The 25,333-nt window shown below is 31.6% G+C and overlaps 2 protein-coding genes across 9 annotated transcripts; both read right to left on the reverse strand.

The window, feature by feature from the left end:
* Window positions 1–148: 148 nt before the first annotated feature.
* Window positions 149–9,880, reverse strand: LOC106056910 (centriolar and ciliogenesis-associated protein HYLS1-like). 3 transcript variants are annotated; one of them, XM_013213841.2, is made up of 10 exons: window positions 9,758–9,880; window positions 7,928–8,021; window positions 7,725–7,817; window positions 6,779–6,828; window positions 6,239–6,474; window positions 5,782–5,837; window positions 4,816–4,904; window positions 4,667–4,706; window positions 2,581–2,753; window positions 149–1,104 (listed from the first exon to the last, which is right to left on the reverse strand). In XM_013213841.2, exons 2-10 carry the CDS (start codon window positions 8,016–8,018, stop codon window positions 970–972), a joined length of 963 nt encoding a protein of 320 aa, XP_013069295.2. In that variant the 5' UTR covers window positions 8,019–8,021; window positions 9,758–9,880; the 3' UTR covers window positions 149–969. The 3 variants fall into 3 exon arrangements, with proteins under 3 accessions (XP_013069295.2, XP_013069292.2, XP_055879903.1); XM_013213838.2 differs by having other exon boundaries at window positions 4,816–4,907; XM_056023928.1 differs by lacking the exon at window positions 9,758–9,880 and adding an exon at window positions 9,134–9,239 and having other exon boundaries at window positions 4,816–4,907.
* Window positions 9,881–11,111: 1,231 nt separating this feature from the next.
* Window positions 11,112–21,833, reverse strand: LOC106056909 (centriolar and ciliogenesis-associated protein HYLS1-like). 6 transcript variants are annotated; one of them, XM_056024187.1, is made up of 12 exons: window positions 21,641–21,833; window positions 20,750–21,014; window positions 19,667–19,760; window positions 19,436–19,549; window positions 18,458–18,510; window positions 17,614–17,852; window positions 16,621–16,682; window positions 16,351–16,436; window positions 15,897–15,936; window positions 14,531–14,703; window positions 13,852–13,946; window positions 11,398–11,605 (listed from the first exon to the last, which is right to left on the reverse strand). In XM_056024187.1, the coding sequence occupies exons 2-11, from the start codon at window positions 20,759–20,761 to the stop codon at window positions 13,887–13,889; spliced, it is 933 nt and encodes a 310-aa protein (XP_055880162.1). In that variant the 5' UTR covers window positions 20,762–21,014; window positions 21,641–21,833; the 3' UTR covers window positions 11,398–11,605; window positions 13,852–13,886. The 6 variants fall into 6 exon arrangements, with proteins under 6 accessions (XP_013069291.1, XP_013069287.1, XP_013069289.1 ...); XM_013213837.2 differs by lacking the exon at window positions 13,852–13,946 and having other exon boundaries at window positions 11,112–11,605; window positions 20,961–21,011; window positions 21,641–21,832; XM_013213833.2 differs by lacking the exon at window positions 13,852–13,946 and having other exon boundaries at window positions 11,112–11,605; window positions 20,750–21,011; window positions 21,641–21,832.
* Window positions 21,834–25,333: the final 3,500 nt, after the last annotated feature.

Here is a 25,333-nt window from a genome sequence, read left to right on the forward strand (position 1 = left end):
GCCTATAATGTTTTCAGCAATGGACACTGTACCTCAATAGACTTAAATTTGAGCTAAAAGTTTGTAAAATAATATTGTGAATAAATTGAGTTAACAATGACACAAAATGAACATTTGATTGACTTACAAAATGAACCAACAAAATGAATGTTTTTAAGATATGCAAAATGGTAATTTTATTAGCAGCAATTATGTACAAAGAGAAGTAGGTCAAATCCTGATATAAGAATAATTAAATCATCAACATATTTTGTAAAAACTTTATGCAGTCTACAAAAAAAAAAGACTATTTTGTAAAAATAATTTGTTAAATATAATAAAAGTAGAAACAGAATTAATTGATTTACATAATAAAACATTTGTATTAAAATCAGTCTCATATAGAACAATGCTCCACTTTTGTTCAAAACTTAAGCAGGAAACAATTTCAATAGCATAGACTGCACTTCACTTACAGAATAAATTCATCATCAATTTCTGCAAGGATGGTTCTCAACAAATATGACATGGACCTCAGACAACTAACTCTAAATCTATAACACAACTTCTAATCAGTATCCTCTTCCCCCTGCCCCCCTCCAATCGGTTTCTCCAAATGAGCAAAAAACAACTGCTAACCATTAGGTTATGCCACTAGCCTTTCATGTTTTGAAGACAGTTTGGTGATAGAAATTGTATGTTAAAAATCCCATGGTGTCTTTCTAGTTTTGCACATTTTTTTTTAAACTTTTTTTTTCTAGTATTAACATGCTGTTCCATAGTGTAACTTCTAATTGACTAATTAATGACAGTTTTGTCCTCCCTTGAAATTGTACATTTTCTTGAATGTCTTTTGTTCTGATGAAAAGCAATTATCAGTTCTTATGTGAGAAAGTCAATCAATCATTTTGGAATTTAATGGACGGTAAAGTGTTGCAATTAAGTGCCACAAGCGTTTGTATGTTTTTTCCTTTGGTTTCATAAAGAATGTTACACTTCATGGTAAAATCCATGAGGTGGCATTTCATACATAGCATTAGCTTTACGTACTTGCCAACGCAGATCATAGCGTGGCTTCTCAGTGGGTACAACATATGAATTTGGAATATAGGTCTTTTGATAAACCTGAAAACAGAAGAAAAAGTTTTTTTGTAGGAAAAAAAATATTTTGTAAGACTAATATATATGGTACAGTGTAATTTTACAATATCTTTTTTAAGACTATTTGGAGAAAAACTTAAACAAAGTTAGGCAAGTAGCACCTCAAGTCATGATGAAAAAAATTCAACTCCAGCATCAATTGAACATGGCTTGAAGTACACTACTTCAATGACATAGTTAAATGCTCTAAAAATGTACCTGTAATGTTTACATGTTTTCTTTCTTTCACAAAGCAACTCAAAGACTCATAGTTAAGCAACTCAATGACTTATAGTTAAGCAACTCAATGACACATAGTTAAGCAACTAACTTTCTGATTAAACTATTAGCTTTTATATAGCTCATAAGTCTACACATTTTTTGTATTTTAAATTCTGAAAGCACAACTTTCATGCTTATAGCAAGCTCAGTGTGTTATGGTCCAATCTCTTTTGTGGACCAGTGTGAGGATGAAGTAAATGGGAGAATGTTTCCATGCTGCTTTTAGGAGATCAGAAAACACAAATCTGCTAGAGTAAGGGGCTCAAACTTGAGCCCTTTAATAGCCAAGCAGATTTTGCTAATTAGCCACACATCCAACATGTTTCTAACACATTACTCATTCAAACATAAACACTCCTACATTCTAACTTGCTAACTATGCTAAGGTCAGATAGTATACACCCACTTGTATGTCTGTCATTAATACTGTTCCAGAAACTAGTAAGAGTGACAAGTTACTTGTGTCTCATGAAAAATCCAATAAATTGTAAAGACGTTGATCACTTGAGTTAAATATCACACTGTATTTATTATACTGTACAGTACAAGAAGAACAAGTTTATTATGTGAGGTATACTTATACAGTGGAATGGAACTCACATAAATCTCAAGTTCTGCTTAATTAGAATTGGCTTCATTACTTTTTTTCCCCCCTCATTGTCCATATTTTTTTTTTAAAAAGGAGTTTATTTCAAGTAGTTAATTTATGCCTGATTTATAATAACAAAAAAAAAAAAACTAGGCACACACAAAACAGAGTACATTATCCGGGTGCTTTTTAATCCACCTTTACCACATCAGCAGTCATCAAACAGCTATCAATCAATTTCTAACTTTGTATTGTGTGCATGCCATTTAAAGTATGTTAGACAAAAAATTCTCCCACACACACAGTTCTTCAAGTCAGAATCCTTTGAAGAGAAATTACAAACCTCTTGCAATTGAAACAATAAAAAGCATTGCTGCAGCACTTGACAACAACAAAATTCTTTTAAGAAAGTTGAAGTGGAATGCAATATTTCTATGAAAAGGGAAGCAATTTTGTAGATATATTAATCAGTTATTTCCTTATTGAACTGTAATTCAAACTCACTCTTTATTGCATACCAATTCAAATTAAGCAGACCCCACATGAAACTAAAATTTAAAAAAAAAAAAAAAAGATCAACTTTTGCAGACCTTTATATCTTCTTTTTGGAGCATCCTAGTGTGCACTTCATTCCTGACATTGCGCCTGATGTCATCGCCAATAGGGGGCTGCACCTTCCATAACTGCCTGTACATATGGTAGCGTTTGTTAGGGGCCATTCGAGCTGAACTCCTGGGATTGGGAGCATCTCCTACTTTAATAACTGCATTCCATAAAATAAAAATATAGACAAAAAACATGAACAATGTTAGAAAATAAAAACACATTAAAGTCTGTGTTTCAGTTATATTATGCATTGGTATACAGCAGGGGTGGGCAACCTTTTTGTATCGGGGGCAGCATCAAGAAAAATTTGGGAATGGGGGGCTGCATATAATTTGTGTATTTACAGGTTTGAAAAATACGCTAACTGTGTATAATGTATTTTAGTTCAGATTTATACAGTAAATTACATTGACTTTTCCATTTTCACACTACCAATTGACAAATTACAACCAATTTTACGATTGAAAAAATTTGCTATTGTTTTTTTTACATCACAACATTTCACAAATGCACAGTTGTACACAATGTGAAGTATTTAACTGTTTACACTCGTGTGTAACGTTCCCGTACAGTGAAACAAGCTTGCTAGCTGTTATCCTTGTGACTGCTGCTAAATTAAAGTCAGTCAGCATCGACCTGTGATTACACTTGCTTAGTCTCCACAAACAGTACTTATTCACATGTGTATTTGTATCCAAATAATGTAAAAGTTTAGCAGCTAAGTTTTTTAAAGTGTGGTAATACAGCTTCTGGCATCCTAAAACTCCAGCGGAAGAAATGACTGGAACTTCTCTTTCAGGTCATAATTTGCTTGGAGTTATGCCCTCTGGAGCAGAATCAGTTTCTGTGCTAAATGATGAGCTGATGGTATTGAAAACTGGTGCTTGAGGTCTTAAAAATTGCTTTTATAAATTCCAAAATTAAGGAATCTTGTACTTTTAACCATTTCACTAGAAATAGTTTCTCTAACTTGCAAAGGCCACGGGATACATATTTGAGACCAAAGGAAAATCCGCTGCTGATGACAGGCGTAGACAGCGAAAAGAAAATCTAAATCGACCACCAGCGGACAATAGTCATGCCTGTGATAGATGAAGCAAAATATGTAGGCCACAGCTGGGTCTGCATAGCCAAGGGAAAGACTGAATTCCTCATTAATCTTTGAACTCGAAGAGAGGCCTTATTATTATTATTACTAGAAATAGTTTCACCATTCAGCAAAGGAAAATGACAAAGCCTCTTTTTACTGGCTTGTCTTGAGAAATGGGAAAGACTTGTTTTAAAAGATTTAACATGCACTAATATTTCAACCATCAGAATATTTTGTTTCTAAATCTTCAAGTATTTTTCGGAACTGAACTGCCTGTGGTTAAGTCCCCAAATACTAATTAGTTACATTATTAAGATCTGTATGCTCAAATTATATTGAAATTTTTATTCAGCTTTGTGCAAACTTTCCTGTTTAAAGTTTATGGTTGGGATATTCTTTATGAAAAAAGTTTTTTTTTCAGTCAAAGATCGAGCTCCTTCGGTGTTACACTTACCACCTGAGACTGAGTGTATTGAAGTACATCCAATAAGAATAAACATCATTTACTTAAAACTTTTTATAATTAGACAGTTTCAATAATTTATAGAGGTATTTAGAAATATTTTCATATATTTGTATATGCATTATATACTGTGGTCACACCTAATTTCTGTAGGTGTCCGCGGGCCGCTTAAAACACTCCGGCGGGCAGCATGTGGCCCGCGGGGCGTAATTTGCCCACTCCTGGTATACAGGCATCTACATGGAGTCAAGAAAACTTTTAATGTATTTTTACATACTCATGAAAATGGAATGCCAAAGAAGACTTTGCAAAGTCTATTGGCTGAGAACTATTTTTCTAAATTAAAAAAAATAAAAACATGAATCTTAAAAGTGCAAGGCAATAAGAAAACAAAATTAGACAACATGATGCTAGACTATTTGTCTATTAGTTTTTTTGCACACATTAGCAAACAGCTGAGCATCAAAAGGAAAAAAAGAAAGTGCTTTAGAACTGTATTTATGACAGCATGAAGTACCTGATGGGTTTTTGTTGACTCCTTTAATACGATAAGGTGGCTGCAAAAATAAAAATATTATTGAATTTTAATATAATTAAGATGATATTAAAATATCTCTTAATAAATTAGACAATTTATATAGTAAAAAAAAAAAAAGAGCTATTCACCTCAGTAGCAGATGAAGTGGGTCTACTTTTGCCACACTCACAATCTCTCATTGCCAAGTTCTTGACTTTTTCATAAATATCATAGAGGTCTGCTATAATATAAAAATAAAACATATTTATAATATTAATGTAACAAAAAATATCAATTCTTCAACACTAAATGTATGCTTACAGAAAAAAAAGGAATGAGAGAGAGCGTACATTTTTTTTTTCCAATTAGTTCTGCTTGAAAACCTAGCCCTCCTTATGGCAGATGACAAGTTTACTTATTTCTGTGGTATATTTGTTATGCAACTAACAAGGTTAGTTTATTGGGAGATTGTTGAACTCAGAGACTTATTTACTTTCTTAACTATTTATAGAACAAATTTTAGTGCCCCCACCAAAACTCAAACCTGAGACAGACTGGATATCAAGATCTTGTCCAGTCAAATACCCATTATGACTCGTAAATCTTGTTAGGATCTCATTCAATGTATAAAATATAACTGCATACTCAACTACCCATAGAAAAATCTACCTCAGAAAGTCAAAATTATTGATAATTCTGAGATAAAGATGTAATATTCATTAAAAGAAAATGAAGCTAAATTATAAAGTACATTTTTTCATTACTAAAAATTTGTATCTATGGCTGAAAAAAAAACAACACAGAAATACCAAGCTTTTAGGTGTATCCAGAGTACAGAATAATGTGTTGATAAGCAATGTTTTTTTTTTTAAGTTACATGATCATTTGTGTGAATTTTGTAGCAATGCAGAATCTAATTTTCTAAATCTAAAGTTCTTTGTAGCTCATTTTTTTAAGACAACAGTGAAGTTCAATTTGATGTTTACTTTCTCATGAAAATCCCCAATTATCATTACACAACATTTAACAGCATTTATGATCATACCACAGCTACATTATACAACTACAAAGCCTGTAGTACACAAAAAAGAAAAAATAATAATTTCAGGACCTACCGACTCCAGTAGAACTTGAAGACTCATCTACAACTCGACTTCCATCTGAGGTTTTTCTATTCACATTTGAAAAAAAGTCACATAGTATATTTAAGAAATGATATATATATATATATATATATATAATGATTAAAGTATGTGTCACAGATCCAGTCTTCAATTAGAAATCACAATGAAAATAAAAAAGAAAAAAGTTAATATGAAAATAAGTTTTTACAAATTCTTTGAAGGTAAATATTCATTTGTTAACATTTGTGGAAAACAAATATGGAAACTGCCCCAAACTAGATGGTGACTTATGGAAAAAATTCTACAATTTTGTGAGATTTAATATGAGGGAAAATCTTTTTGTACTAATTAAAGTCTATAATCACATCTTAACAGCCACTGAGCACAACGTCTTATTCATAATTTCATAAATGTGTAAACTACTACAGAAATACTAGATCCTTACTACCTGCTTGTTTTTCTTTTTAATTGCCTTGTTATTTCAGAATCTGTTTCAGAGTAACCATCATCAACTACACCGCTTTTGTCATATTTATAGCCATAGATGTTCTCAGATCTTGAACTGTTTGGGATATCATACAAACTGTATGTTCCTGGCACTCTCCCTGTTTTGTCAAAGGTATAATCAGTAGAATACTTAGATGTCTCTTCATGTCCTTTATAGCGCCAGTTCTCTCTGTACCCCTACCAAAAAAGAATGATTTTCAAAATAATTTTATATAAAGGAAAACTATATATTTACAAACAAGTATCATAAAAAAAAAAAAATGAAATGAAATCTGCCATACAGAGCATAAATTCAAAAGTCAATGGATTTATGAAAGTAATATGTGAGGAGAAGAGGGTCAGGGAATACGACATTTTATCTTAAGTACCAGTTAGTAATTAGATAGACTTGGGAATGTTTTAAAATCCTAAATAATTATGGTTTATCCATCGTATCCTAAAATAAAGCTTATATCAACGCAATATCAACTTATGTACTCACAGCATGAGCTGGCTCATCATATTTTTTTGTGCTATCATATACGAAGTCTCCTGTGAATACAAATATTAAAACATGAACATAATCTATTTAAAAGAAGATGACAAACTTTTTTTCCCCCTTACTTATTCATTTTATCCTCAACCTTTATTTGGTTTTTTTTTAAGGGTGGGAGAGGGTAATTTTATTTATGCTCTACCGTAGTAATCTTTCGTGTTCTTGTCATATTTCCACTATACTCTTTTTTTTTTAACTGACTATTTTATCATGCTTATATCAACTCATTCTGTCTGGTTACAAATTTTTTTACACATTATTTTGTCCACTTCCCTTTCTCTGACCAATTTGAACCTATGAATAATTTATCATTGTCGAAGAAAACGCATGAATCAATTAAAAAATTAATCAGTTAATCAATTAGTGATAATTAATCAATTTTGTTTTCTATGAAAAATGTACTAAATCTGCATCGGGTGACAAACAAGCACAGCAAGTGAACACCAATCAATATACTAATAAAACCTTCTATTTTTAAAAGTACATGAATAGCTCAGTGGCAAAACAGGTCATCCTTTCACCATGGAGGCATGACTTGGAATTCAGACTAGAGCAAATTTTTTGAATTTTTATTTCTTTAAAATTCTTTTTGGAAAGGCAGCATGGTAACCTACTCCCAGATACAAAATAATTGATGCAATTTCACTCAATATAAGCAAGGTTTAAAAAAAGTATTTTGACAATTAAAGTTTAATCCTCTGAATCCTTTTTGTATTAATATAAAAATAAATATCTGTTCACATAATTACAGTCTTTTGATTAACAATCTTTAAAGACAAAAAAATACAACAACATAAAAACCTTTTAAGGATGTACTTTTACTAAAAAAAAAAAAGTAGCTATATTTATTTTTCTTAGAGAGATGAACTATATTTGTATAGATCTTCTGCACCTTGTTTAGTTGCAGCTTTAAACCCATCCGCATCGGCACTGCTATTCAGAGAGTTGCTTTTGCTTCTTTCTGTTATGATAAGTCTCATGAGATCTGCAGAAAAAAATGGTGCATATTAAACAAAAAAGATGACATTTGAAACTAGAAAAGTTCTCAAGTAATAATGTCATCGTGAAATAAAACTAACAGTAAAACAAAATTACCTTTTTTAAATTCTGTTAGTTTTCCATCTGGCACATCTCTGTAACCAAGGCGTGCTAGTTCTTCACGTATTTCACTATCCGTAAACTCCATGGTCTAAAAAAACAACACATAATGATATAATATGAAACCAGTGCAATAAGTTTAGGTGACATTGTGATAAATTTCTATGTTAAGGTAAAAAAAAAAGGTATTTTCAGAAAGTCAGGTAATTGCCTTTTCTTGAAAATCTTATTAAATATATTTTCATAAAATACCAGTAACTGATTCATTCAGCAACTACCAAATGGATTCTCATGAAATTTCATACAGATTTTTTTTTACCTCTGAGGTACTTACTAAGAAACAGTTTTGATACATTTGCACCCTGAATGCAGCAGTTCGCAAAAAAAGGCAAGTTTTCTATTAAACATTTATGTTTTATTTTCAGTTATTTCCCCAAAAAGCCACAGGCATTAATAAAATAGCAAAAAAAAATGAGACTTTCATATTTTTTTAAGTCAATTTTCTTTATTTTTCCCCCTAATTTAGCTTATTTTACATTTGCCTTTTATTAAGTCATATTGTATTTTCATTCTGCTTCCTGTTAGATACAATGGAAATAAAGAACAAACTAATAGCATCAAAAAGATACATACATCTATTTCTTTTTTTTTTAAAGAACAAAGACTATAATAGGCATGTGCATATATTGATAAGAGTAGCAAGTCTCTTCTCTAGATCTAAATTTCCTATCTAATAGGCCTAGAATTTATTGTCAGATTGAATGTAAGGGGTTATTCACAGACCTATTTGACTATTATCAAATGTGTTTTCGAGGATAGGAGTGGATGTTATTTAATATTTTCATGTGCTCTAGATAGTTTACTGGTTAAAAAAAAATGTAATGTGGGGATGGAGGGCATTCAAAAAGGTCAAATAAACTGTTACAATAATAAAATCAAATTGATATTACCTTTTCATAAGATAACACTATGCTAAAATAAATTTGTGGGGAACAGTGGCACATTCAAAATGAGACATTTGGGGAATGCATTTTTTTTTTTCATTTTCGCTTGATGCTAATTAATGCATTGCTGCACTAATCAATCTGAGAATAATTTCTAGTATGTACTATAATATCTATATATAGGCTATAGGATTATATTATAGGTATTATTATAAATTGTATTTATACATATTTATAATCATATATTAGCTCTACTTACAATTTAAATCATAAGGTATTAATAGTACTAGTACCGGTAGTATTCCAGTCCAGACTTAGAGAATTGAATAATTCTAGATCTAATTAGTTTTATTAGTGTATTATAGTCTATGTAATAAGCCCTTATCAGCCTTATTGCCTTAGCGCTTTACTCCCTTTGCTTTAGCCTTAGTGTTAGGCAGCTTAGGCTTAGTTAGGGTTGGGTTACAGTAGTAAATTATTAATTAATATAGACATAGAATAGATCTAGTTAAATCTAGTAAAACACTGCCAAATCTTATCTTATTAGAATAATTGACAAATTGTTGTTTTCTCGACGGATTTAGACAACAAGTCAACATAAATCATAAGGCATAAATAATTCTTTCATTTAGAAAAGCTCTACTCGGCTCTGGGAAAAACAGGTTCTAACGTGCAATATTATATTTTGACTATGATTATGATCTAGATCTAAAATCTAAACATTTGACTTGCTGCACTTTTTCTTATATTTTTAATTCGTTGAAAACTTCCTTGAATTAAAATCTATATCTAATAATTCTGTCGAGAGTTTTGACCCAGATAAAGGTGGATCAGAATTTTTAAAAAGAAGAAAACAAGTTATTATCTAGATTAGATCAATTACCAAATGCCGTTAGATCGATACGTTTTGACCAGACTACACGAGAAATCTAGAATATTTACTGACATCTCCAGGGGGACATTTTTAATTTTTTTTTTATAAACAGCATTAACTTGAATGTGATTGGTTAGCTTGTGTAGTTGATTTTGCACTGAACTATATAGATATACCTGATTTCTTTTCGAGTTCCAATGACTATCGAGTGTTTAGATTTTATTTTGTTTTTAATAGATTTACTGCGTTGAGAGGCGGAATAATACGAAAAGTGAATATATTCCCTATATTTCTGTACCAGTCTTTAAAAGATAAGCCACGGTTTGGTTTGCAAAAATAAATAACTTCATAAAAGCTCATTTGTTTCTTGGCTCCATAGTCATGGATGGAAACTGCAGTTAGTTTTTGAACGAGCGGGCAGACTATTTTTGTATGGAGAGATATCAAATAATAGGTGCATATTGAAAGTTCTTCAAGCAGTGACTTTTGATTCAATATTAAATTACAATAGGCGAGTCAAGGTGAAATCCCCCATTCCCCCAATTATTGAAAAAAATTAATACGAAAAATATATCTATTTTTTTAATGTTAGCATCCTCATTTTATATTAGAGCACTTGTCCTGTAAAATAAAATAAAAAAGCACGTGAAAGGGTGGGCAATGTAAGAAATTGTAGCTCAGGAAGTAATTTTATTTTAAAAAAGTGTGTTAAAAACTTTATTTGTGTAACTGAAGTATTTGGTATTGAGCAAGGTTTTCAAAAACAAAAATTGTACTTGTATTAATTAAAAATCATTTATAAATTTTTTATTGAAACTCAAAATTATACTAAATTAAAGTGAAGGTAGTGTTATATTAAAGAAAATATATAACTTTTTTTTAAGTTGCCTGTAAATATTCAAGAATTTAAAAATCGTCACCCACCAATAATGTGATGCAGTGCGTGCTATTTTAGGTTTTAAAAGCTGCATGTCACATACTCCTGATAAAAAAAAATGTGTATTTTAATTAAGTTGGTGTTGCCCAGTGAAAATATTAAAACGGGTGCTGCATCCCATCCTTACTTGTAACTCATTTTTGCAAGACTACTTAATTAGCCTACTTGTTTATTGCTCCAGAAGCTGATAGTTAAGATAAAGAAAAGTGTGTCATGACAAGTGTAAGCTTATAGCTTTCTAGTTGTACCTTTTTTAAGGACAATTTAAAATTAGAACTTAAGTTTTTTTTTAGTTCCAAAGAGGAAGACAAATAGCCAGACAGCACAAAATAACTTTCCCTGCAGGGATCTTTTAGAAAAAAACAGTGAAATGATATAATGTTGCCAACAAAACAATGAAATTTTAACTATTAAAAAATCATAACCAACTTTGTAACTTGTCTTTATTATGATGAAATGTTATAGAAGCAATTTTCAATAACTACCATCTCTCTTTGTTTGAATGTCACACTTCTAAAAGTAACATTAAATGTTCACAACTTCAGATGTTTCCTTTATAAACATTCTTTCTTTAAAAGAAAATACACATTCCTTTTACAAATAATAACATAAAAGAATATAATTTTATGAAATAATTCTATATCTTTTAATACTTATTTTTTTCATGAAATATATGATTTTAATGTTTAAAAAAAGAGTCATGAACTTGATGGAATTTCAATAAAATATATTTTTGTTTTCTTTTTAAGATTTTCTCAATATTGAAAACCAAAGTTCCACTGAATTTACACTTCATGATAAAATCCATGTGGCGGCATTTCATAGAGGGCATTCGCCTTGCGCACTTTCCATCGTAAATTATAACGTGGCTTGTCTGTTGGCACAACATAAGGGTTAGGCACAAACACTTTATGAAACATCTGCCAAGAAATATAGAAAAGTGGCATGGGTAATTAATAAAGTGGAAGATATATGCATTTAAAGCACATACTATTTTTTTTAAATAATACACAAGGCTAAAACAATTTAGTTGTGGTATAATCAAATTTGCATTTTTATACAAGCTTTACAAATGTTGTACAAATCAGATAATTTAACAGTTCAGTTCAATAAAAAAAAATAATAATAAATGGATCCATTGGGAATTGTAATACTTGACAAATCAGTGAAAGCATTTATAGAGAACACATTCTACTAACACATTCATACAGTTTACATAGCACTCACATACTCACTAGGGGGCACAGTGATTGAGTGTTAAAGCACTTGGCTTTCTAGCTGGGGTGTCCCAGGTTCAGATCCTGGTGAAGACTGCAATCTTTAATTTAATTTTAGGCACTTCTCTGAGTCCACCAAGCTCTAATGGGTACTTGACATTAGTTGGGGAAAAGTAAAGGTGGTTGGTCATTGTACTGAACACATGACACCCTAATTACCTCACCTTTATATCATCTGCCACATAGAATACAAGGTCTGAAAGTAAAATTTTTTAACTTAACCACATTCACAATAATAATCCTGAATTAACAAATCAGAAAACTTTTGACAAATTAATACTGATTTTGTAAGGGAAAAAAAATGTTTTTGACTGAACTATGCAAACAAATAGGTACACTAAGTACCGGTAGCTATTGTTAAACTAAATGTCCGGTAAGGGGAGGTTATAGAGTTATAGACTATTTGAAATAGATTTATTACAATGAAGGCATTAGTAAAATCAGATTTTCAATAAAATACATCATTTTCACAAATAAAACTGTGTAATGTATGCATATGTCATTTTTTAGCTAGGATTCTATATAAACAAACTGTTGTTTTATTCACCATGTTTTAAAAGTATTTCATAACTATAACCAGTGAACCCATTACAAGCAATGCAGTGGTGATTTTATCAATGCCTTTAGTTTTGAGATATAAATGCGACAGAAATATATATTAGCAGTTTTCCCTATGAGGATTATACAAATATGAATAAGTTATAATCAAATACAAAATACTAAAAGTAATCTAATACAGAGAGATGAATAATAAACATATTTTTCTGTGAATAATTACCTCTAGAATAATAAATTAAACCTTATTAATATATTTTTAATTAATTAATTACCATATTTTTATTGAAGTTTTAATTAAAACCATATAATCTCAAATACTAAAGTAAATCAGCATAATTTAGTAAAAACAAAACAGAATCACAAACAAAAAAAATTTTGTTGACTGAAAAATTTTTATTTACAGACTTAGTATTAACATGCAGAAGATGCTTAGTCAATGGGAATATGAATAAATATAGAAAACTATTTATTGTTGAATCTTTTATGGGCCAACGAAATCTCAAAAGAATATCTAGATTCTAGAAGAACACTTCAAACTTGACCATTTACAAACAATAATATCATAGATGATAAAGTAGTAAAAGTAGTTACCCTTTCTAACTTGTGATCCATGGGGCACATAATGGGATATGATGTAAACCTCATCTGTTTCTATGACTTATTGTTAATGAGGGTGTCATGTGGCCAGCACAACCACCTTTAAATTCCCCAACTAATAACAGGTAACCATTAGAGTTGGGGGATTTCGGCTGTCCTAAAATTCACAAAATTCAAAAGTCTTCACTGGGATTTGAACCTCAGCCATCACACAGAATGAAGAGAGACACATTAAGTTCAACTGATTTGGAATGCAGTCATAGGGTGTGACCAAGAGAAAGAGGTTGAATGAAGCAATGAGAAGCTGAGAAAAAAAAGCATTGTTAGTTTATGATAACCTAGATAAGAATATACAACTCCAACACTATACAGCCAGATTCATTAGTGATTTTAACACACTGACTTTACATGTATAACACTCAACAGTACAATATGAACTCCCTTGCTAATGGGAAAATTTAAAATATTAACAATGTCAACAAGCACGAGATATAATGATATCTTTTGTTGTTGCTTCATAAACCAGATGGTCTTGAGATGAAGCTATAAAAAGAGCATCAACTAAAAAACATTGCTCAGCATTCAATAGGATCAAATGAGGAAATTAAAAGTAGTTGCTGCTTGGTACAATAGCCTGAACACATTTTTGCTAAGTTCATTTCTAAGTAGTATGATAATGGGATGCATTACTTCAGACTTCTCTCATATTTTATTAACAAAATATTTCAACTTACTTTGATGTCCTCCCTTTCAGGACTTTAGCATGCACTCATGCAGGGCCAGATTTGGAGAGGGCAGGTGGGCAGATATATATGCTGATGCAGAGGAACTGGTAAAAGTTTACAAAGACAATTCAGAAGTTAACCATATTAATGAGTTGGTTCAATTTGTATCTTTGAGAGTCTTATACAAAAAAGACTATGAAAAAGATCAATCTAAGAAGCTGTATATCACATCCTTGAAGATCTAAATTTCAGAGCTACCTTCCCAAACATTGAAATTACAGTACGAATGTAGTTTGTTTTGATGATCTCAAATTGCATTGGAGTACCCCGGTTCTCAAAAATGAAAATTATAAAGAAAAGGTACCAAATGATGAAAGGACGAATCCGGCTATCGAAGCTAACCTCTACACTAGTATTGAAAGTGAGAGCTAGATGTCAGAGAGAGAGCTCACTAAATTCCATTATGTTAAAGTGGTAATTTATTTTTTTATAAATTTTATTTGACTTTAACAAATTACATTTTTTGTTGAAATAATTAAAAAACAAAATTGTTTCCTTTATTCAGGAAATAATTAAAGTCCTCCAGACCTCCAAATCCAGCTCCAGACCTCCAAATCCAGCCCTGTACTCGTGATGCTTTACTTCAGGCTTCTCTCATATTTTACAAACAAAAACTATTTCAACTCACTTTGATGTCCTCCCTTTTAAGCATCTTAGCATGCACTGTTTTCCTAGTGTGATATCTGACATCATCACCAATAGCAGGCTGTAGTTTCCACAACCTTTGATACATCTGGTGACGCTTAAAGGGGACAATCCGAACTAAATTTCTGGTGTGGGGAGGTTCTCCAATTTTAATTACTACATTGAAATATATTTAAAAAAAAAAATATGTATAGTTAGATCATTTTTGCAGTCTTATATAAATAAAGAACAGTTAAAACAAATCTGTTGTGATCAATTTTTGCTTAGCTATAAACAGTCAAAATTAAGATATTACTTTAAAACAAAGCTGTTATGGTCAATTTTTGCTTAGCTATATACAATTAAGATAATGAGTATATGATGAACAAAAAGATGCTAGACAATTCGATAAGACACTGGAGAAAAAGCTTAATATATGTTGCTTTTGCAAGACCACATTTGAAATTATGGTTTCAAAGGTTGTCATAGCCAGAGGTGTCCTAATTGGCTTGCCTATCAATAGCCTCTAACAACAAAGTCCAACACCTGGCCTGGTACTTTGGCTTAGATAATAAGCCTGCTGAACTGCATTTACTGACAGGTGAAGGTGTATACCTGTACCTTTTAAAACTACCTTATCTCATTGAGAGATACTCTTCTAACTTCTGCTGAAAGGTCAACAATGAAGAAAAATCAAGCCTGAAGCCCCTTGGGCATTAGGGCTATTATAGTATTCCTTCCAACATCTGGGTTAATTTAAATAATATTGCAAAGCACTTCTTTTTGGACCACACCGCCAGGTTGAGAGAAGGACCATAATGCATGGGTAACCCATGATTTCTTAATCTAAGGCCCAGGACTGAGCCTTTAGGGGAAACTCTAGATTAAAAATTATAATATATCCTACATTTGAAATTTTATATTATACTCTACATTTAAAATTGTATGTTACAAATTGAAATTATATATCAAGGAAAAAGGATTCAGATTTCATAAATGAAGATTTTATTTCATTCTACCACTGAAGCTGAATCTTTAGTACCAGAACATTCTTACAACACAGTTTGTGTAATTGGACCAGCCAGTGTTTAGGACCATAATGATGTGGTCGGATTATCTAGAAACAACTAGATCTATTAGATATCACTTGAAACGTTTAAATAGTTTTTTTGGCTATTCACACAAATATGTGACTTTCAGTTGGCATCTCATAATATTTTTTTTAAATTTAGATATTATTTTTTAAGTTTGAATTATAATTACCATTTTTACAAACTAGCTTTGGTGTTTTGGATCATCAAAATGACTCATAAGTGAATTGAGCTTATAATCTAAGAAATAAATGTTTTCTATCTTTCTAAGTAAATTACTTGAAGTTTTTTTCTTGGGTCCCCTCATGCAATATGAAGACTGAAACAAAAAAGATCAGAAATGAACAAGTGCTAATTAAATTAGTAATTGTTAATAAATTAAAAATAATTGAGCATTATTAATTTGTTACAGTTGTTTTTAATTACTTATTAAACAAAAATGCTTTTTAGTTAAGAAAAAGAAAATGAATTGAAAAAAATATTTTTCTTTTGTCAAACTGCAACTAAAATGCTAAGTGTATAAGTACTGATTAACATGTAAATGAGATTGGCCATCCAAATTCTTTTTAAGTTACAATTTAGTTTCTTGTTTTTGTTTTTGTGCAGTAGCTTTTATATTTCAGCTCAGGTTAAAAGAAATATATATATCTATATAAATCTGCTGGAAGAGATTTACAGTTGAAACAATTAAAAAAGCGTATGACATAAAAGAGCTAAAATGAATTGTATTAACCTCAGAAGCAGCTGAAACAGTTTGTCCACACTCACAGTCTCTGATGGCCATGTTTTTAACTCTTTCATAAAGAGCATACAGATCAGCTAAAAAATAGTTTTAAAGAACAACAAAAACATTGGATTCATTTTGAAAACAAAATTAATTTTTTAAAAATATTACACAATTTAAAAAACAAAAACTGCTCTAAAAAATAAAATATTTATAATAAGGTTTATCTTCAAGATCAAACATTGAGGAAGTGTGCAGCATTTCACATAATCAACTTACCCATATCACATGCATTTGAAGACTTATCAACCACTTGACTGCTTTTACCATTTGATGTTTTTCTGTTGATTTGACAGTAACATGAGCAAATAGAAACACATTTTTAATAAAGCTCTTATAATGATAAACATTGGCTGACATTGTTACTAAACATAAACTAGATTACAAAGAGAGTTTCTGTTTTCACACTTACTGTGACTCATTTAGAGTGAACTGTGGGTCATCTGTTCGGTAAGAAATGTAAAAATGCAGGTTTTAATATTTTCAAACTATCAACAACCACAGTCCTACCTCCCTCCATACAAATAAAGATGTGTGCAGGGCAAAAGTATTGCCAACTTGATTACAATATTTGCCTGGCAGATTCTATGTTATTATTATTATTATATTGTTAATATTCATAAGTCTTCAATGAACTCATCATTTTGAAGATATCGTTCAGTGTGATCCTGGCCTAAGGGATGTGATTATGTAATCATCAAATTGATGGTTTACCTACACCCTTAGGAGCCTATTTCTCATTCATCGTCTCTATAAGAAGTCCTTCCCTTTAAGGTCAATGTCTAAAGAGCCTTTATAGGAAAAATTTCATCAGTAATAAATAGAATTCAACACTTCTTCTTGTAGATTTTCATTCAATTTTAAGCTAAATCGTTTACTTAGTTGGCAACAGTGATTTTTCAAAAGTCTATATGACATTGTTTGTCTACTTATTTATAAAACAAATTTCTCCGTCTTGCTATTTTCTTGTACTTTTCTTTAAGGTTTCCTTTTATCTATGCCCCCAAATTTCTCTATTATTCAAACTGATACTTGCAAATAAAATTGTAATCATCATAATTAGAGAGCTTTGCCACTCCTTTCCATTAAGACCTATCTGATTTTTTTTTTTACTTGACTGTTTTGAAGGGTTAAATGCTTATGGTAGTTAAAATATCAGTACCTGGAGGAATAAAATAAGTTCAAAGCAGAGAAATGTTATTGACAACTTACCTGCTTGTTTTTCTTTTCAAATGTTTTGTTTCAAACCCTGTCTCCAAGAAAGCGTCATCATGAACACTGTTGTTGACATTGTCATAGTTAGGACAGTAAATGTTGTCACTTCTGGAACTATCTGGCATTTCATATAGGCTGTAGGATCCTGGCGCTCTAGTTGCTTTGTTGTAGCTGTAATCAGGAGAATCCTCTGTGTCTTCATCAAGTCCTCTGTAGTGCCAGTTTTCTCTGTATCCCTACAAACACAAATCTCACTTGAATAAGTTGAAGTTCTGCTTGATTCTAATTTTATTCATTTTTTTTTCTCCTTGTGCTTATAGAAAAAAAGTGAATAATAAAAAATCAGTTATATCTGGTTCCTGATAATTCCCATATCAAAATCATTGAAAATTTTTGATGTGCATTTTACCCCAACCCTCAACAAGCCAGCAGTCAATCCTTCAACACATTACCCATGGACTTCTAGTAGGCCTATTGCATTTATGTGTGTGTGCATTGTATAATGTGTAATAACATGTAGCCACCAACTGGCTAGTCTGAGTGAATGTGTCTAATCAGGGAGAAAGACTAGCCCACTTTCTAATAAGATAAAATAATGAGAAAATAGAAAATGAACTTCACTGATGTGACTTTCCTTTCCACATATTTCCTGCTAATTAATATTTATGTATTCAATGATCATTTAGAATTAAGACTATCCTTTAAAGCAAATGGAAGCATGCTAAAGATTAATTTGATCTCAAAGGTTTCATTTGATACAATACTGGTTGTATTGATCTATTACCTTTCATAACTGATAAAGCTAAACATACAAGTGACAGAAACTTTTATTTAAACTCACATCCACAGGCTCATTGAATGTATATGTTTTCCCTTTGCTTGGATGACTGTAGTCTGCCAAAAACAAAGTCATTGAGAAAAAACTTTACATTTAAACAGAAGCGCTCATGATCAATGGTCAGAAAAATAACTGGCAACATTGACATTATTAATGGCTTGTCTCACAACAACTCCCAACCATCACTATGCTTTCTTAACTTTCTCCACCGAATGTAAATCCGTTAAGATGGGTAGACTTGGGGATGTCTGAAAATAGTTAAGTTTAAAATGTCTGTCTATTGGCTATCACATTCAAAGCCTCTTGGTTATTGATATTGGCTATCACATTCAAAGCCTCTTGATTCAGAAGAAAAATGTTCAAACAGTAATAATTTTTCAATTATAACTACATCTGTAAAATTCTTAAACAATACAATAATGTTATAGGACAGCGGGCAGTTTATTTTACAGCCATAAGGCATAATTGTGTGTTCAATATTGAAATGTGTTAAGGAAAATGTATACAGGTCAGTGATACCAGCAACTAGTGAAGTTAAACTAAATTCAATAGTATTTTATAAAATAAAAAAATCACATTTTGAAAAAATGTTCCTCCTCATCTATTTTCTCTATCTGATATAATCTCTCAGTACATTATGCTACGCTGCAGCAACAATCCGAAGGAAATATACATAAGGGGGAGCAACATAGGGAGGGGTGGGTGAATGATTGCGCCACAGACACAACCTGTACCAAAATCATATTAACATTAATGACTATAGTGTAATCTAAAGAAGAATTAATATTGAACCATTACTGTGACATAAATAATAATGCAATTTTGGAAAAAAAGTAACAGCATGTCAGTACCAGCAATAAAACAATCTTTTATTTTCATTACCAAAAAAAATGGTTGTGTTCTATTTGTGTTTAGAACTCAGCCTATGATTTATAAGTAACATTCATGGTACCATGCTTTTGATTTTTATAAAAGACATACCTTCACTAATCACATGATATTCTGAGTCAGGTTTTGAGTGAAAGTAATCCACTTCAGCACTACCGTTTAGAGAGTTGCTCTTGCTTTTTTCTGCAGTTATAAGCTTCATAAGATCTGCAAAGAAAAAGAGATTTAAACAAATAATTGAATAAAACAAAATTAGTAATCCTATGTGGCATGCTAAAAATCCTTTAAGCATAGACAAATTAAATAAATTTAAAAAAAACAAACCTTTTTTAAATTCTGCCAGTTTATTGTCTGGCACATCTCTGTAACCAAGGCGTGCTAGTTCTTCACGTATTTCACTATCTGTAAACTCCATGGTCTGTTAAAACAAAAATACTTAATATTAGATCATGATTTCTCAATTTACATTAGATCTAGAATCTACTAATCTAGCGAGATTCTAGTATTTTAACTACATTCATCTAACGACTACAGGCTTTGCAAGGCCCTGGACCATGCCCCCCCCCAATCCAATATTAACACTCATGGCTTCACACAACATAAAGCCATGCTATGGCACCCCTGTAATAATGCAGTGGATACCAAGTCACATAGGTGTGACTGGCAACACCACTGCAGACTCCTTGGCTTACCAGGGAGGGCTAACACAACCCACCGAGCAGGCTGTGTCTTAAGTTTTCATTATGCTCTGGCTATAATCCAAAAGTAAATCAAGTCCCAAAAAAAGCCAGTTGAGTCGGGAGCAGATGAGATGCCGTGATATCCTCTCTACGACATATGCAGGAGAAATTCTGATAGAGAAAAGCTGCTCTACATCATAATAGTTGGTGAGCAGAAGAGGTCATTTCAAACTCCTAAATATAATTAGATACTATACCTTTCCAAACTACTCCAGCTTATTGAACATTTTGATTAAGAAACATAATGTACAATAAAATTTAACATAGTCCAATCTTTTGAGGTCAGCAATGATGTGTTAGACATGTAGTTTAGTTAAGAAACGCACTGAAGTAGACAGACTTTGAACACGACATTCTTAGTAACCACATAAACATTAGGTATTAGATTATTGATGTAGACTTTTAGGACAGTTACTGCTAGGCTCTTAAAGAGATAACATCACTTTTAGTTACTGACTCAACTGTGGCCCATTCTGTATTAAAGTTTGTTATTCTACTTCATCATGAGTGAACTTAGTTACTTGGCATTGACCCTGTTCTTCTTTGTTTGTGACGGTGTATGTCTTAGTAGTAGAACTTGCATCTGTAATACACTATACAAGATACCCAAGCATCTAGGATTATTATCAAGGTAAGGTACTGTAGAAATACATCAAGCACAACTCACACAAACATCCATTACAGGTGTCAAACAGGGATGTGTGCGTGCAACTACTGCTCAGCATATCCTTTTCATGCCTATGTATTATGCTTACAATGACATGCACAAATATGTTTATTTTCAAACAATTTAAGATCCACAAGAACAATCTGCAATATATCCAGATTGAGGGCTAAAACTAAAGCAAGAATGGAACTGCGTTACGCTTATGATGGACCTATTGTTGCAGAATCTTCTAATCAGCTTCAGTCTCTAGTTGACAGACTGTCTGCTGCATGAAAAAAAAAAGTTTATTACACAGAAGTCAGAAGATACATCTATCGACATATAATAGCCTAAATATATTACTTTATATTAAACCTTGAGATATCTAGTCAATCTAGATCTAGTGTCTCTATTAGATCTAAGTATTAGAGTAAAGTCTAGTAACTTTTTTTTATTGTAAGTTCAAGTAACTAAAGTAAAGTAGCCTAATCTCAGATCTGTAATCAGTAGAGTCAACTCACTACTGTAAATGAGCAGTAGGTCTAGCTACTTGCCTACTGAGGCTAGGCCTAAGTTACTGACTGAAATTAAAATTCTGAACTGATTTCGTTTATCCTACAAAAGTGACAAAACATTTATTAATCAGCCGTTGCTTGGCAGCGAGATCTATATTTAGATCTAGATTCGAACATTAGTGACATTAATTAGGTCTAGACGACTAGAGTCTACTCAGTACTGTCTTTAGACTTAGTGATAGTGAATCATACTAATTAACTAATCATAGTCATGATAGTGTCTAGGTCAGTCTGAGTCTAGGTCGACTAGGTCTAACTTAGTCTAAGTCATTATCATTAGACATGATTAGACTAGATGTAGTCACTAGAATAATTAGATTACAATAAATCAGATTACATTTCTAGATAATCAGTAGATACTGTGACTGTCAAGCAGTAAGACTGCTAAGTAAGATCTGGAGCCTGTCGGGAAGAAAATAACAAATAAAGTCATAGACCTAGATCTAGATTCTATATCTAATAGTAGTGTAAAATTTGTAATCCTAAACAGTAAACAACTTGCAACGACGACAGATTTCATTGGTTGAAAAAAAAGTCATTAAAAAGTTAACCGCTAACCATGCGCTAACCATGGAACTATACTAACCATGGAACTATACTAATGGAACAACAGCTCCTAGTTTTTACTAGGGGAGTGCCGTCGCGCATCATTTCCACGCATGGTGCAATATGGAGAAATTCAGGAGGATGCAAAAGAAGAAATTTACTCCTCCAGTCACATGGACTGACCTTCAATGAGAGTAAAACTTTCCTACGCTTTATTTTATTAGATCTCTAAAAACTTCATCCATTTTCTCACAATGTTTTGTGATTTATAAAATTTTCCTGAATAAAGGATCGTCACAAAAGTTATTTTTTTAAGGCCACCCCATTAAAATAGCTGTTTTCAGTACTTTCACATTTGGGTATTTTACACAAAATCTGGATTTTTTTTTATGTACATGAAATCATTATCATCTGTCCCGCGTAACTAAATCCTCCACTTTTCCCGGTCACCAATGTTCTTAACAAGAGAGAGAGGCTGGTCCATTATTTGCGTAGTCCAGCCAGCTTTTCTTCTGACAAACCTTTTTTCGTTTATTCTCTTAAAGGATATTTTTTTTAAAGTTAGTCTTACAAAATACGATTCCAAACCAACTCATGCAGTTATCGTCTTTTCACAGTATTGAGGAGTCATCCTTTTTGCCAGCCAGAGTGTTAATTGGCAAAAGTAAAAAATTCATTATTTTAATTTTTTTTAGTAAATATTCACAACTATATCTTTTATATAATAATATATTTTTTAAAATAATAATATCTTTTATATAGACATGCTTTAAATAGATCTAATAAATGATTAACGCGGCCCTACCAATATGGGTATATTAATACTTAAATCTGGGTATTTTAAATTTCGAATGCGCATTTTTAAAAAACCGAACTTATCTATAGATCTCTTATATCTAGATCTACAACACCCAGACTTAGACTATGGTTTAGATACTTCGATTTTCCGGTCGCGCAAGATTTTTTTTGGTTACCGGAACCGGTAGTATTCGTGCGGCAGTATTTAAGCCGAAAGCAGTGGTGATTTCGTTCCAGTCTGGTTTTGTCTTCAAAATCAGACACAAAAGGATAATCGGAGCCCTTTGTTTGTTCAAGGATCGGATATCAGTTAATTCTTTGGATTTATATCAGTGCTTTTCTATCGTCTTCATGGAGTTCCAGCGTGTTGAGCATAGGGGTAAGTTGACCATCCATAGTTTTTTTATTATTTTGAAAAGCATAGTTATTTAAGTCAATCCATGTACCTTAATATCTAATCTAACTATTTTTGTTCATATTATCGCAATAAGTGTTACACTTTTTTAGTAAAAAGTGACCCAGTGCATCAAGTATCTTGGCTAGAAAACGAAACTAGCCGCCATTACTAACCGGAAATGATAGATTCAATGGTTATCAATGGCTGCATAGCTTTTTTGTTAGATCGATTTTTTTTAAATCCATCATCTAGAACAGATTTATTTAATCATCCGTGATTTTGAATGTTATTTTTTAAACTTTTAGAATGATTTTAACCTAGTTCAATTGATATTTTTCGTTTTTAGTTAAATTTAAGTGATAATTCTTGCAATAGCTGGGAATATAATTGCGATAATTATAAAACAATTTTTATACACAATTTTAAGTGATAGTTACCATAATAATCACTACTAATTATGTTATAAACAAGTTATAAACAAAATAAAACACAAATCAATTGAAATATCATTTTATTTCAATGAAAATAAATTTTCAGATATTAATCTATAGATCTACTTAAATCTACTATATTCTCTATATGATTTAGGATAATTGTAGAAATTTATTTTAAAGTAAAGGCTTGGCTGGACTTGGACTTATGACTATGAAGTTGAGCCTTCTATTTTACATTAAATGTCTTATTAAACTGCATTTTATTAAAATTGTACATATGTGTAATTTTGTTTGAAACATTTTTTTTTTTCACAATTAAATAAAACTAACTTTTTTTTGTTACATTTTCCCCAGATAATGTGGGCGTGGCAGGCCTTGATGTCGATGTTGTTGACAATAAGTTTCGAAGGCTGGCTGCCTGGTCGTGCGGTTTGCACGCTGGACTGTCGTTCTGAGTTATCGATGGTCCCTGGTTCAAACCCTGCCCGCTCCCATCCCCCGTCGTCCTGCGGGAGGTTTGGACTAGGAAGTAATTATCTTCAACTCTGAAGGAACATCCGAAATAAGTAAAACATTTTACAAGGCATATGACTGATGTGAAGAACTTTTGCAGGAAGATTACCCGCAGCTGGCACCTAGTTGCACCCTACTTGGATAAAAAAATTTCTATCGATGCTGCTGGCAAAAAGACACCTATCCAAGTCCTAAGACAGCACTGAACGACCTAGTATGGTGAAGAAGTTGCGACCTGAAGGTGATGTTGAGGCTACTGAAAGGCCAGGTAACAGAACAACACTGTGCTTGTTGTTGCAGAAAAGCGGTTAGTCTTTTAAGGTAATAACTTTTACATTTTCTTTTGTAAATTCATTTTTATAGTTTCAAAACAATTCCTTTTTAGGTGTCTCAACCCTTTTGACATTTATTATATTTATTAACAGGGCTTTTTGGCAAGATGTTGACTGGACCGTGGATGACACTAATCTACAAAATGAAAGATGAAACATTTTAAAGATACCATTTATGCAGCTATTATATTTATTCTCTTGTTTTCTAGATCTCTCATGTGAAGGTCTGCATTGACAAACTAAAGCCACTAAAGGCCATTGTGGATTCTCCAGAGAATCTCCTTTCAATACTAACTGATTGCTTTGGCCAGACTCTGGATACTGAAGATCTCGTTCTGAAAACCCTGAGAAATGTGACTGTTGATGAAGTATTTATCGAGATCACTAAAGAACTTGCTGAAGGTTTTTATAAGGTGCTACAGAGACAGTGCTTCAATTGATAATTTCCAACAACAAACAAATCCATTATGTGCTTACCCATCAAATAGTTAGATATATTTTATTTTAATGGAACATGTTGCATATCTGGGATGTTATTTATTTAATGTGAAAAATATAATTTCACAATACAGATGATAATTGTGCTATGAACCATTTATATTAAGTCTTGATAATTTTACCTTTTCAGCAAGCCTACATTGGTATGCATTAAAAGTATTTATTCTATTTCAGCAAAACAGATAGGGTACACCCAAACAATGTTCATCTTCAAACAATCATGCATGATCCTCGCAAGCTTTGGATACTGACGTACATTTGCAAACGCACTCAGACTGATGACATCAAGAAATCTATATTTGTTATTTACATTATATGTAAATTTAAATACTCTTTTTTTTTTAAAATTTGTTTTAATTTTGTAAATCTTGTATAATTATCTCAAAAGTCTAGATTAAAATGTTACAGCTCTCAAAGTATGAAATAGAAATTTTTGTTTTTATTTTTGTGTTGTTTTTCCAACATGCTATTCATCCAAAGTTTATTATAAGTATCAGCAAAAAGTTGTTCAT

Source organism: Biomphalaria glabrata, chromosome 3 (genome assembly GCF_947242115.1).
Source record: "Biomphalaria glabrata chromosome 3, xgBioGlab47.1, whole genome shotgun sequence".
Lineage (NCBI taxonomy): Eukaryota > Metazoa > Mollusca > Gastropoda > Planorbidae > Biomphalaria > Biomphalaria glabrata.

Coding starts and splice junctions, on each gene's coding strand:
- LOC106056910 (XM_013213838.2), bottom strand. CDS start 8,018: ATGGAGTTTACGGATAGTGAAATACGTGAAGAACTAGCACGCCTTGGT. Junction 6,475..6,778: donor ATGATGAGCCAGCTCATGCT/GTGAGTACATAA, acceptor CTTTTTTGGTAG/GGGTACAGAGAGAACTGGCG. Junction 4,707..4,815: donor CCACTTCATCTGCTACTGAG/GTGAATAGCTCT, acceptor TTATTTTTGCAG/CCACCTTATCGTATTAAAGG.
- LOC106056909 (XM_013213833.2), bottom strand. Junction 16,683..17,613: donor TTGAAAAGAAAAACAAGCAG/GTAAGTTGTCAA, acceptor TCAAATCAACAG/AAAAACATCAAATGGTAAAA. Junction 14,704..15,896: donor ACCCAAGAAAAAAACTTCAA/GTAATTTACTTA, acceptor ATTTCAATGTAG/TAATTAAAATTGGAGAACCT.